This window comes from Aotus nancymaae, unplaced genomic scaffold (genome assembly GCF_030222135.1).
Source record: "Aotus nancymaae isolate 86718 unplaced genomic scaffold, 86718_ANA_hifiasm-v0.15.2.pri h1tg000016l, whole genome shotgun sequence".
Classification (NCBI taxonomy): domain Eukaryota; kingdom Metazoa; phylum Chordata; class Mammalia; order Primates; family Aotidae; genus Aotus; species Aotus nancymaae.
This window is the reverse complement of record NW_026988428.1, coordinates 20,791,192-20,805,209: the sequence shown is the minus strand read 5'-3', so window position 1 is coordinate 20,805,209 and position 14,018 is coordinate 20,791,192. Positions and strand designations below refer to the sequence as shown.

General features: G+C 33.4%; 1 protein-coding gene across 1 annotated transcript in view; it reads left to right on the top strand.

Moving 5' to 3' along the window:
* OTOGL (otogelin like) overlaps window positions 1-14,018 on the top strand; it is a 404,189-nt gene that overhangs the window by 380,174 nt on the left and 9,997 nt on the right. The window contains exons 50-58 of the mRNA XM_064376937.1: window positions 464-676; window positions 1,141-1,245; window positions 1,530-1,637; window positions 2,958-3,059; window positions 3,375-3,479; window positions 3,562-3,602; window positions 10,679-10,742; window positions 11,663-11,841; window positions 12,309-12,413. Coding sequence (XP_064233007.1) covers window positions 464-676; window positions 1,141-1,245; window positions 1,530-1,637; window positions 2,958-3,059; window positions 3,375-3,479; window positions 3,562-3,602; window positions 10,679-10,742; window positions 11,663-11,841; window positions 12,309-12,413 — 1,022 coding nt within the window. The remainder of the gene's footprint in view (window positions 1-463; window positions 677-1,140; window positions 1,246-1,529; window positions 1,638-2,957; window positions 3,060-3,374; window positions 3,480-3,561; window positions 3,603-10,678; window positions 10,743-11,662; window positions 11,842-12,308; window positions 12,414-14,018) is intronic.

Sequence of the window (14,018 nt, the reverse complement as noted above, 5' to 3'; positions counted from 1 at the left end):
TCTGCTCTGTTGCACAGGCTTGAGTAAGTGGTCATAGCTCACTGAGACTTCAAACTCCTGGTCTCCAGTGATCCTCTGGCCTTAGCTACAGGCATGCCTCTACACTTGGCTAATTATTTTTCTTTTTGGTAGAGACAAGGTCTTTCTATGTTGCCCGGGCTGGTCTCAAACTCCTGGCCTGAAACATTCCTCCCTCCTTAGCCTCCCAAAGTCCTGGGACTATAGGCATGAGCCACTGCACCCAGCCAGGAGAAAAAAATATTTTCTGTGGACTAGGTATAAACTTTCATTAAAGAAAAATGTAAGTTAGTGGATGATGAAAGAGAAACCTGAGAAAAACAATAGACTGTGACACATCATCTGTGTTGCTGGGTCATGTCACAGTCTGAAACCAAAACATGGTGGCATGATTTATTTTAGTGCCCAGGTTATGAGTGTTATAATACTGTTGGTCTTTTTAAAGCATGCACCGATAGTGAAGACCAACCCCACACTGCTGGGGAGATTTGGAACGGGGGCATTGATGAATGTGCTCTATACAAATGTTTGGAGAATGGAAGCATTATTCCTATAGAACCTGACTGTGATGAAGAGCCCACTCCAGTTTGTGAACGAGAAGCTGAAGTTGTCATGGGCATCATTGATAAATGGACCTGCTGTTCAAAGGGAGTTTGTGGTATGTATGCAGAAACCTTATAGTCAATTGATTCCACAAAATATGTTGATGTTCTTTGTGAAAAAGCAGAGCATATATAATGATTTGTATTTTTAAAATGTGCCCTAAATGTCATTTTCTCAATGTAAGTTTTGTTTCATTACAATTTTGTCGAATAAACATGAAAAACTGGCTATTCACAGTTAATAACACTCAACAAAACATGAGAAAAGGAAAGATCTTGAAATCATTGATTTACGAGTCAAGGGTGAAAGATAATGATCGAAAAACCTCAAAGCTGCTGCATTTTCACAGATGGTCCATTTTGTTAGCTGAATGGGTTAATTGCAGTGTAAAAACATGCAGAATGAGAGTCATATCTCTGCTTCGAGTTCCCTGTTTTGAGTTGGCAGACATTTCTCTGTTTTGAGTTGGCAAATTTTAGTTGTGTTCACTAATATTTTAACAATTTTTCTTATTTATAGGATGTGACATGACTTTGTGTGAAACTACCATCCCAACATGTACGAATAGTCAAAAATTGATTGTTGGCCACAGTCCTCTTTCTTGCTGTCCACAGTACAAATGTGGTAAGTAATCAATATTGAAAATTAAGAACGAAGTTCACTATTTATTTGGAACAGTGAATTAGATTCTCATTCTTTGTGTCTCCAAGACAATGATTTATTAAAAAAGATTGTGGAGCTGTTTGCTAATTTTTAAAATCTGGTACATATCATATATATGTATATATATACGATTAATAACTTTAAAATAAGTTATTTGTTTCTAAATTCAAAGAGGAGTAAACACAATGTGGTTATTTTATCATCTCAGGCTATACAAATTTTCTAATATCATTGTGTTTCTGCAGAATGTGACCCATCGAAATGCCCCAGTATTTCAATACCAGAATGCAGAGAAGACCAATTCATGATTCAAGTTCAACAGGAAGAACCTTGTTGTTTTTCCCCTCTTTGTGGTGAGTATTCTAGAGACAATTTCTTGGAAGAAGAGAGAAGATCTAGGGAAAAATCCCTTCTTTTACGTGAATTTTATGGGACTGATGGTAACCAATATTCTGATGTTATAGGAATTCAACTGAATGAGAACTGTCATAAAGAAAGTATGACATTTTAAATGACTAGACAATTATGATAAATACCTTCCCCATCAACAAAAACTGTATCTATCAGTCCAAATATAACCAAGATATTTGAATCAAGTTTTTTCCAAAATAAGGCCAATACCTAATTTTTTTGAAGAAAAATTTAGCACTGGCTTTCCTTGAAGAACCAACTTGAATAATAGGCTCTGCTAAGACTTTATAGGACATCTTTAAAACTTTATGTTCTGTATATCATGTATAAGCTATCATGACCTCAAAAAATAATAGTAGAAACAGTGTCTGGAAAATGACTGGAGCTAAATATTCTGCCTGGCGAGCTGAACATTGAAATGGAAAGAATTCTCTAGTTTTTTTTTTCAAATGAATTATTATAGCAAAGATTGCTTGGTAATTAATATAGGTTTCAGAAGTAATCAAAACACTTTCTTTGTATCAGTTAAGATTCATTGACTGCAAGTGGCACAACTGATTTATTCTGGCTAGCTTTAGCACAACCCGTTATTGGAAGAATCTGGGGAAGTAGGATCAAAACAAAGCAGGACAGTCAAGCCCCAGGAAGGAGAGAAATCACCTGCTCTAGGTAGAGGTCACTAATGATTGAGCCAACTTCATTTTTTTTCTTCAGTTGTCGTGTCTCGATATATGACTCAAACTCCATCCAAAGGGATTCTGATTACTTCTAAGTTTCTACAGAGTGGCCTCCTGATGTGAGGCATCTTTAAAGATCACTCCAAAATCATGTGGGTGGTGCATTTCTTCAAGGTCATTCAGAGAATAGTTATCAAAGTTGAAATGGCATGCTGAAACAGCCCAAAAGAACAAATGCCTACTACATTTTCATCCCTAAATGCAAGTAATCAATGAGAGAGAATTAAGAAAACATAAATAAATAAATAAATAAAATTTTGATCATAATAAGAACAAATTACCTAGGAAATCTGAATGTTGTACTTTTCTGGTAAGATGATGTTCTATATGTCACTGTGCTTGGAAAGCATAGTGCAATATACTCAGATAGTATTATCGTTTTTGTGGCCAAATAAGGAGATACACCTTATTTTTCTTTTACTATTTTCTTAAACAAAATTTGATTTGTGCGTGATAATTTAAACTCATATTATAATTCATCATTTTTAGCTCAGCTTTGACTGTTGGCTTTTTGTTTCACCTTAGTTTGTGAATCTTGCACTGAACCTGTTCCAATATGTAATGATGGGGAATTTCTTACAGTAGATCTTAATAGCACACACTTCTGTTGTCCTCAGTATTACTGTGGTAAGTGTATATTAACTATTTAAAAATATTTCCATGTGTCCAATGTTTAAGAAGCCCAGTGCATCTTAGTTGACTATTACATCAGACCCATTTTCAAAGTTTTTCACTTGATGAGCTGTCCTAGCACCAGTACTCTTTTGTACCTGTTTATGTGTCAATTGTTTTATCTTCACCAACACATGGCAATCTGGTGGTGGGAGAGGTAGCACTTGGGAAATCTTAATCCATGCATTAATGGCAGTGAACTAAATGGTAGGTAATGAGAAATGGCAGTTCTATAAAATTTATCTTTACCCATCTAATTTTTCTTTTTAGTATGTGAGCCAAACCTTTGTCCTATGCCATTACTCAGCTGTGCAGAAGATATGAATCTTGTGAAAAAAAATGTATCTGGCCAATGTTGCCCAACATGGCATTGTGGTAACTAATTTTCATATTTTAAGGTTTTATTATAATGTTAATTATTTTGAGCAATGTAAATATGTTGATTTTTGCCTTTTAGAATGTAACTGTGAAAACCTTGTTATGCCAACTTGTGAAGTGGTAAGAACACATATTTTGATTGACTTGTCATATTTATTTAAATCTGTTTATTCTTCCTTTATCTCTCTCATTTCTAAATTCTTCTCAGAGTTAATAAAATTATCTATATCAAATTGTATTCAAGTAGATTAAAATAATGTGCTCTGATATTAGGAAATAGCCAATAATTTATATTTTACTTGAGATGGGAAAGTACAATACGTTATTTTTTTAACTGGTAATAGAATCTACTAGTCATATCTATTTAAGTTTACTGGTATTAAACTGAAGCAAAATATTGAAAAAATTATCTTAATATTGAGTGTTGTCTCTAATGATTCTTTAAGAAAGTGCACTAATAATGCATCTGTTGTAGAGGAGAAGGGAATCTTAAACAGAACTGCCAGTATCTTCTTAACAGTTATCTACAAACATGTAAACCTTATAGAAATTTCAAAGATTTAATTTTTAGAAATAACAAGGATAACTCTGGTGTCACTTATTTAATCACTAAATGTATCCCGTGGTGCTTAACAAGTCTTTGTTTTCTTTAAATATTTATATTCATGATATGCTGATAAGGCTTCAGAAAGATAATGTATTCCTGGCCCTATTTGTTAGAGAAGACGTGTTTTATTTTGCAAAGATATTTAACTTTGTTTTCCTTCTCAAACAATATGTACACTTAGAGAATTTATTCAGAATCTCCAGTTCAAAGCTATGTTATGAAGAACGAATGAGGTACTTTTTAAAGTAACAGAACCCCTCCTAGGATGCCACTGTTTTATTTAAAAAGCATTAATCCAACATTTTCGTTAATGATGCTCTCATTTATGGTTTACAGAGGATGTTTAAACATTACAAATAACTCTCATAATAATTCTCTCATTTGATTATTTTGTGGGGACACTATATATGCATCTACACAAGAGTAGAATTATAATGCCATGTATTTCTCTAGTTCCTCACAGTTACGTAACATATTCAGTATACTATCTTATTGAATCTTTACCAAGTCAGTACTTTATCTCATTTTATAAGTGAGAAATTTGAGGTCCAAGAGAATAAATTGTTGACTGAGATTTTCAGGATTCCAACCAAGGATTGCTTTTTATGTGTGCATGTTTGTGTATTCTTTATTCTTTCTGCTCTGCCTTAACTCTTTCAATTCCCTTAGAAAATGTAGCCAAGGCACAAATTGAAACAAGAATGAAAGAGAATGTGAGACTGCTTTGTTTCTACCTTTCTCTAGCTGTGGCTCACTTCTCTCATTTGAAACATAAAAATAATAGCAATACCTTATCATAGGTGGTAAATAAATTAATATAATTTAAATGCTTAGTGTCTGACATATAGGAAGGGCTCAATCAGTATTACTTATATGTATTATTTTTTGGAACATTAAAACTTAAATTTCCCTGTTTTTTTTTTCCTTTACAAGTTAGACCTATTCGTTTTCTACTTTCTGTCTTTTCTAGGACACATAGGTTTTCTAAAGGCAAACTGGAAGCACTATACAATCTTTGTGTTTAATTTAATTTAATTTAATTTAATTGCCTATTTTTAAGATTGAGAAAGATTGCATGTATTTATTGTATACGACACGTTATTTTAAAATATGTATACATTATGGAATAGCTAAATTGAGTTAATTAACACATGTATTACCTCACAACATCATTTTATTTTTGTGGTGAGAACACAGAAGCTATTCCCTTAGCAATTTTTAAAAATACAATACATTGTTACTAACAATAGTCATTATGTTTATAATAGATTTCTTGAACTTATTTCTCCTATCTAACTGAAATTGTGCATCCTTTGGCCAACGCATCCTCTAACCTTACTCCCCTACCCGCAAGCTTGGTAACCACCATTCTATTCCCTACCTTCTATGAGTTCAACTTTTTAAGATTCTGCATATAAATGAGATCATATGTTCTTTGTCTTTCTGTGCTTGACTAATTTCATTTAACATAATGTCCTCCAGGTTCATCCATGACGTCTCAAATGACAAGAATTTCTTCTTTTCTTAAGGCTATATGGTATTGCATTGTGTATATATACCATATATTCTTTATCTATTCATCCTTTGATGGACACTTGGGTTGATTCCATATATTGCTATTGCGAATAGTGCTGCAGTAAACATGAGAGTGCAGGTATCTTTACAATATAGTCATTCTATTTCCTTTGGATATATACCCAGTAGTGGAATTGCTAGATCATATAGTAATTCTATTTTTAATTTTTTGAGGAACATACATACTATTTTTCATAGTGACTATACTAATTTACATTCCCACCAACAGCGTGCAGGGGTGCTTTATCTGCATCTTCACCAACACTTGCTATCTTTTGTCTTTTTCATAGTAACCATTCTAACAGATGTGAGGTGATATTTCATTGTGTTTTTAATTTGCATATCCCAGATTATTAATATTAAGCAGTTTAAAATATACTTGTTGGCCATTTATATGTTTTGTAAAATGCCTATTCAAGCCTTTGCCTATTTTAAAAATCAGGTTATTTGTTTTTGTTTTTTTTGATATTAAAGTGTTTGAGTTCTTTATGTATTTTGGATATTAACCCATTTTAGATGTATAGTTTGCAAATATATTCTCTTACTCTGTAGGTTGTCTCTTCACGCTGTTGATTGTTTCCTTTGCTGTGCAGAAGCTTTTTAGCTTGCTGTACTCCCATTTGCCTATTTTTCTTTTGTTGTCTATACATTTGGGTTCATATCCAAAAAATCATTGCTGAGACCAATATCCTGGAGCTTTTCCTCTATATTTTCTTCTAGTGGTTTTATAGTTTCAAGCATTACAGTTAAGTCTTTAATCCTCTTGGAGTTGATTTTTGTATGTTGATTTTGTATGTTGTGTGAGATGAGGGTCTAATATAATTTGTCTGCATGTGGATATCCAATTTTTCCAACATCATTTATTAAACAGACTATCCTTTTCCTACTGTTCATTCTTGGTAACTTTGTCAAAAATTAATTGGCTGTAATGCATGGATCAATTTCTGGGTTCTCTATTCTGTTTTATTGGTTTATGTGTCTGCTTTTACATTGGTACCATGCTGTTTTGATTACTGTAGCTTTGTAGTACATTTTGAAGTCAGGTAGCATGATGCTGCCAGCTGTGTTCCTTTTGCTCAAGATTGCTTTGGCTATTTGGGGTTTTTTATGGTTTCAAATAATTTTGAGGATTGTTTTATCTATTTCTGTAAAAAATGTCATCAGAATTTTGACAAGGTTTGCATTGAATCTGTAGAGCAATTTGGGTAGTATAGATATCTTAACAATAAAATTTGGGGAGCACATTAAAACTTAATTTCTTAAATTACTTTGTTATAATTTGTTACAAATTAAACATGATGCTCAGAATGTTAATCACATTATACAGATCATTGTGAAGAAGTTTCTAGAGCTGGTGACCATCAAGAAAAGCTTGGAAGAACGTGATAGGTTAAAAATAATGGATGAAAGCAGTTGAACTATTCCAGGCAGGGGCTACTAGAAACAGAAGTAAATTCACAAAGGTATGAGGTAATAGATGTATGCAGAAAGAGCTAATTGAAGTAAGAATGAGAGATAAAAATGTATACAAATTGTTATATTTGGGGAGGGTGTTATTTTTTATTTTTATTTTCTAGAGACAGAGTCTGGCTCTGTTACTTAGGCTGAAATGCAGTGGCACAATCATAGCTCACTGCAGCCTTGAACTCCTGAGCTCAAGTGATTCTATCACCTTGGACTCTCAAAGTGCTAGTATTACAGGTATGAGTCACTGCACTTGGCCAGGAGGGCTTTAAAGGCAAGGCTGAGGAATTCAGTTCTGATTTATTCATTTATTATTTTCATTTATTTATTCAACCAACATTTGTTGATGATTAATTATGGGCAGTCATCATGCTAGACACTTGAAAAAGCACAATCCTACCCTGAGGAGCTTCGTGCAAATTTCGTATGATAGAAGAGGAAAGAGTTGTGCATAGGATGAAAATTATGACGAAAATGGTGTTTGAGGGAGATGTTTCTATTAGTGCATAGCAGAATATGGCAATAAAACATTAGAGGGCAGGAGATCAGCAAAGATACTGGTATAGCTATTCATGTATAAACATATTGGATATTGTGAAGTCAGTGTTAATTTAGGAGGGCAAAATGAAAGACGTTGGCCATTTGTAACATTGAACAAATGTGTTGAGGAGGGAAGAGGGAAGAGAGAGAGAGGGATAGAAAGCTAGAGAGAGAGGGAGGAAGAGGGAGAGAGAGATCTTAAAAAGCTTTAAGGTTTCAAGTCTTGCACACCAACAGTCCAAGATTACTAGGTCCTTGGACAAACATTCCAATGGCCAGAGGAGCAGCTGAGAGTAGATGTCCCGGTATTTGACTTGTAATCAACCTCATTCAGAGCTCCTTTTTTTTGGCCTGGAAAAAGTGACATAGCATCTTGAGTCATTTCAATAACTTCAAATGTAACAAGAAAATCCTGGCCTTTCTTCCTATGGGATTTTATACTTCCTTTGTTCTAGACCCTTTGAAGTTTTTTGGGGTAGAGGTCTCTATGTTCATTCATTAACCTTGGTCTTATTGTGACCATAACTGTATTTTTTTTCCTAGTGGATTTCTACCATTCTCCACTTTCTCTTTTCTTGTGTTTTCCTTCCCCAGCACTTGTGCTAGATGCTGGCCCATCTAACTTATTTCCAGTCCGACTCTCGATGTCTGAATATTAATTATGAATCATATTTTGACATTCACTATTCCAAGCATTTATTTAATGATTATTATATTGTTAGCACTCTGCCAGACACACAGAACATAACTAGTAGCTTGAATATCTTTGAACATCTTACCCAAATATATATAACCCTCTATCCATGATGATTTGGTTTTAACATTCATGGTTCTACACAGGCATTTATCTGACTTATTGTTCCTGGTACTCACTCTAAATAATGGTTAATGTTGTTTCAGTGACTAAGGTGATTTTTAAAAATATCACATTAATTTATTCACGTAGACAAATGTATCTCAACCTAAAAAGAGTATTTTAGGCCTTTACAATTTTTTTTAAATAATAGCTTTATTGAAATAAATTTACCTAACATACAATACAACCATTTAAAGTGTACAGTTCAATGGCTTTTAGTATATTCACTGAGTTGCACAACCATCAACACAATCAATTTTAGAAGAATTTCACCAGTTAAAAAAGAAACCCTGTTTCTATCAGTAGTCATTCCTCATTTCTCTCCAAACTCTTCTGCCCTCAGAAATCTCTACTCTACTTTCTGTCTCTTTGTGTATTTCTGTTCTTGGTATTTCCTATAAAGATAATCATATATGTGATCTTTTGTGTCTGACTCTTTTTACTTAGCATGTTTTCAAAGTTAATCCATGTTGTTGCACGTGTCACAACTTCATTTCTTTTTATTGTTAATAATAGTCCATCATATGGATATACCTTGACATTTATCCAAATAAAATATACAGATGACCAATAGCACATGAGAAGATGTTTAACATCATTAAGTATCACTTAAATACAAATCAGAACTATAGTGAGATATCACTGCACATCTTGCCCAAATATACATAACCCTCCATGTATATTAACCCATTATATTAACCCACTAAAAAGACCAAAAAAAAAAAAAATACATTTGCAAGGATGTGGAGAAATGGAAACCCTTATACACTACTGATGGCAATGAAAAATGGTGCAGCTGCTTTGGAAACCACCTTGGCTATTACTCAGAAAGTTAAATGTAGAGTTACTATGTAACCCAACAATTTCACTCCTAAATATATACTGATGAGAAATGAAAACATATGTCGACATAAAAACTTATACTTGAATGTTCATAGCAGCACTCTTCATGATAGCTCAAAGTGGAAGCAGCCTAAAGTGATTTTGCTGCAGACTTTAAAGGAGAGGAATGATCATTTGGGAGTAAAAATTACCATATTTTTTGAGGTAATATTTAATATTGGTAGAGCAATCAAAGAGGCATTTCCTCTTGGTCAAATTGGCTACTTAGAATAAAAACATAATTGAATATGTGGATAAGGCCTCAAAGGATATGATTATAAAAGGATAGATTTAAGCCTAAGCTTAAGGAAGCAGAGTTAACATTATGGCTTTAACTATTAAAAAACAGGTGTATATGTTACCTAAAAGAGTTAATGTGAGCCTAATGCCATCTTTTTAAAATCTTTGGAGTAGTCATGCACTGGGAGAATTTGATTTATTTTTTAGCTACATTATTCTAACATTTATTTCAAGTCCCATTGGTATTGTCTAATGACTAAAGTCCTAAAACATCAAATGAATTAATGTTCATAAAACTACTTTACAACTTATAAGGCTCATGAAAAGCAAGAAATTATTAGCTTATGAGGAAAAGTGCCTTTTATATGAATGTATTGGAATCATTTATTTGTGTCAAGAATCAAATTCATTTTATTACTAATGTCATGTGAAAATTAAATGCATCCAAAAAAAGTTGATGCTTAAAATACCATTCTTGAAACTTTAAGCCTGGTCCTGTATTTGGTGGGAAGAATCTCTGTCAGTCCTGACAGGGCAAAGTTTGAGCATCTGTCATAGTAACAATGTACTAACAGCAAAAGGCTCTGTAGCACTTTCTGTGTGTCAGCCCTATTCCAAACTCTTTACATATATTGATCCATTTATTTCTCTCAACAATCCTAAGAGGTAGGCAGTATTAACCACTATACTATTAACCACTGCTATTAACCACTATACTATACTCATTCATTGCTGCTGTATATGCTATAGCAGCTTTGTGCAGATGCAGACATCAGAGCTCCGAGCTGCCTCCATAGAGCAAATTGAGAACATTTCCAGAAGCAAAGTTCCCAGGGTTGGCAAATGTTATCTTTGATTGCCCTACAGAAGCTCAGAATCAAACAATATGATTTTAAAGTATCTGGCTGTGTGATAAGGAACTTACTTATTAGATGTTATCACTGAGTATGTATGTGTATGTGTGTGTGTATATATATATTAATTGTTATATAATAAGCTAAATGATAAGTAATAGTCATATATTTCCAATAGGGAGAATTTACTACAATAGACCATAACTTCCAGAGTGATTGTGGATGCATACAGTATCTCTGTGGTAATTATGTCTTTTATAACTTTTACATTATAAATAAATAATATTGGCATCTGTTTTTCATTATTAATAAGTTAAAAATCTGATTTTTTGAGACACATATTATACATTTTAAGCCATTTTCCAGTATTTGAGTATTAAAATATATTTTATGTTTTGATTTCTTCTTTTGTAGTATCTCTAAATGTTCTGAGACCTGGATTACAGGACAGAAATATAAATATTTTTTCAGAAGCCTCGGATTACTTTAAAGTTGATATTAGGCTCTTTTCGATATGTTTAGATTTAATTAAAAATATAGACATCTAAAGAGTATGAAGTTTTGTACACTATGCTATTATTATTAATTTATTTTTATTAAGACAGGGTCTTGGTTTGTCACCCAGGCTGGAGTGCAGTGACCCTATCCTAGCCCACTGCAGCCTCGAACTTCTGGGCTCAAGCAATACTTCTACCTCAACTGGTAGTACAGACATGCACCACCACACCCAGCATTTTTTTTTTTTTTTTTCTGAGAGTTGAGGTCTTGCTATGTTCCTCAGGCTGGTCTGAAACTTCTGGTCTCTAGCAATCCTCTTGCCTCAGCCTCACAAAGCACTGGGATTATAAGTGTGAGCAACTGTGCCTGGCCAAGATCTCATATTCCAAACTTGCTATAAAATATAGCTTTTGGAGGAAGTTCAATCAGTAAACAGCAGTTGCTTTTACAGATAAACTTTTATTTTATGTTAAGGAATAGTGTACTACATTAATTATTAAGTAAACTATTGGGTTATTAACAATATGTAAATATGAAGATCTTTATTAGTTTTGAAAAATTGGCACATCACAACATAAACATAGACTCAAATATAAGTTCCAATGATGGATTGGCGAAAAATTCAATAGTATATTTTCTTATTGACCATTTTTTCTCTTCTTAGAAAAGGATGATGTGTGTGTATTTCAAGAAGTATCAGTATTGAATCCTGGACAATCCATGATAAAGTATTTGGAAGGGGACTTTTGTTATACAATAGAGTGTCTGGAAGAAAAAGATAACCATACAGGCTTTCACACTCTGAATTTTACACTGGTGAATTGTTCAAAAAAATGTGATGTTGTAAGTATTCTTTATAAGTCATTCTGGTGAGAGTTAATGTATTAAAAAATGGCAGAACTATAGAATAAAACAGTGACTACTCCATTAATTGAAAATATACACTGTATAGTTATTTAATAGTCTACTATTTTGTAATATATCTATAAAACATACACTTTCACTTTCCTGTGTATGATCTTGAACTTCAGGAGTCTTATTATCTACAGCTTGCCATATTGCCTTACTAGAGGTTGTTAGACCTGCTTGATGAATTTAGCTGTCAGAAGTAAAGGTTAACATCTATCTCACTTCTAATATAACCATATAAAGTCAATTATTGTTGGAAGTTTCTCATATTCAGCCTTAGAAATTCTTACAGTTGTCTGGAGAGAGCTTCTAGTTATGTTTGGAAGAAATAATTCTCCCCAAATAATTCATTAAAATATTGATATGGTGTCACTAATCTAATATATCATTATTGTATACAGCACCAGGTATACGCTCCATCCCAAAGTGATTATGATTGTTGTGGTACCTGCAGAAATGTATCCTGTAAATTTCATATGGAAAATGGAACATCAGTTATATATGCGGTATGTTTCATGGAAAGTAACACTGCTATTTCTTGAAGGAGGTGTTATTGAGTAGTAAGTTCAGAAAATGTCACACACACACACACACACAGCACTGCATACAATAAACACAGTACACTTATAGCACACAAGACACAGTTACATTTCTTACATTGTAAAGTATCTGATAATTTATGTTGTAAAGAAAAATGCTTCACTTATGTCTCAAACGTACTGTATTATAGATCTTTACTCCTTTTTTAATAGATGTAAGAAATAGACTTTGAGAAATTCTGATTGTGAAGGGAAGGAACAATTAATGTTTTTATGTGACAGCAATTTTTGTTTTCAGATAAATTAAATATTACTGTTCCTTGAATTTGAATATGTATAGATCTTTTCTAATTGAAGTTCATAGAAGACCTTAAGCTATACATAAAATTAAAATCTAGAGACAAGAAAGTAGGTTCATTAGAATTCTTTACTGATCTGTAAGACATCTTCAAGCCAAAGTTTGACTATTACTATTATTTTGTTTTGCAAATTCCAAAAATAAAATTTTATCTCTTAAAGCAAATTAACAGAGATATCAACAGATTAGGATAAATATAATCTATCACAGGTTCATCCATGTCCCTATGAAGGATGAACCTGGAAAACAACATTCTCAGCAAACTGACACAAGAACACAAAATCAAACACCACATGTTCTCACTCATAGGCGGGTGTTGAACAAGGAGAACACATGGACACAGGGAGGGGAGCACTATACACGGGGGTCTGTTGGAGGGGAGGGGGGATAGCAGGGGGGTGGGGAGTTGGGGAGCGATAGCATGGGGAGAAATGCCAGATATAGGTGAAGAGGAGGGAGGCAGCAAATCATACTGCCACGTATGCACCTATGCAACAACTTTGCATGTTTTTCACATGTACCCCAAAACCTAAAATGCAATAAAAAAAAAAATTAAAAAAAAATATATATATAATCTATCACAGAGATAAAATTCTTTGAAAAGACAATTGACATTTTTCTAGCCAATATATATTATGTACAAAAATACACTTGATATGGTGAGTACGTAGTGTCAAGGAAAAAAAAAATATATGTATATGTATGTAAACACACACATATGCTTTTATTATGTACAAATAAGTATTGGTTTCTTCACCCTTTCTTTTTAAAAATAAATACTTCATTTGGCTGCAAATGAAGAGTCGATTTATAAATTCAACTCATGAATTTCTCAGCTTTGACAAAGTTAAATATGCAAACAAAATAGAAATACGTATTTTTTAAAATGCAAAGGAAAATACCTGAATCCAATGAACTTATTATGTTTAAAAGTATCCAAGAGCAGCTGAGTGTGGTGACTCACTCCTGTAATCCCAGCACTTTGGGAGGCTGAGGCAGGTGGATCATGAGGTCAAGAAATTGAGACCATCCTGGTCAACATGTGATACCCCATCTCTACTAAAAATACAAAAATTAGCCAGGCATGGTGGCATATGTCTGTAATCCCAGCCACTCAGGAGGATGAGGCAGGAGAATCATTTGAACCAGAGAGTCGGAGGTTGCAGTGAGCCTGAGCCGAGATCACGCCACTGCACTCCACCCTGGTGACAGAG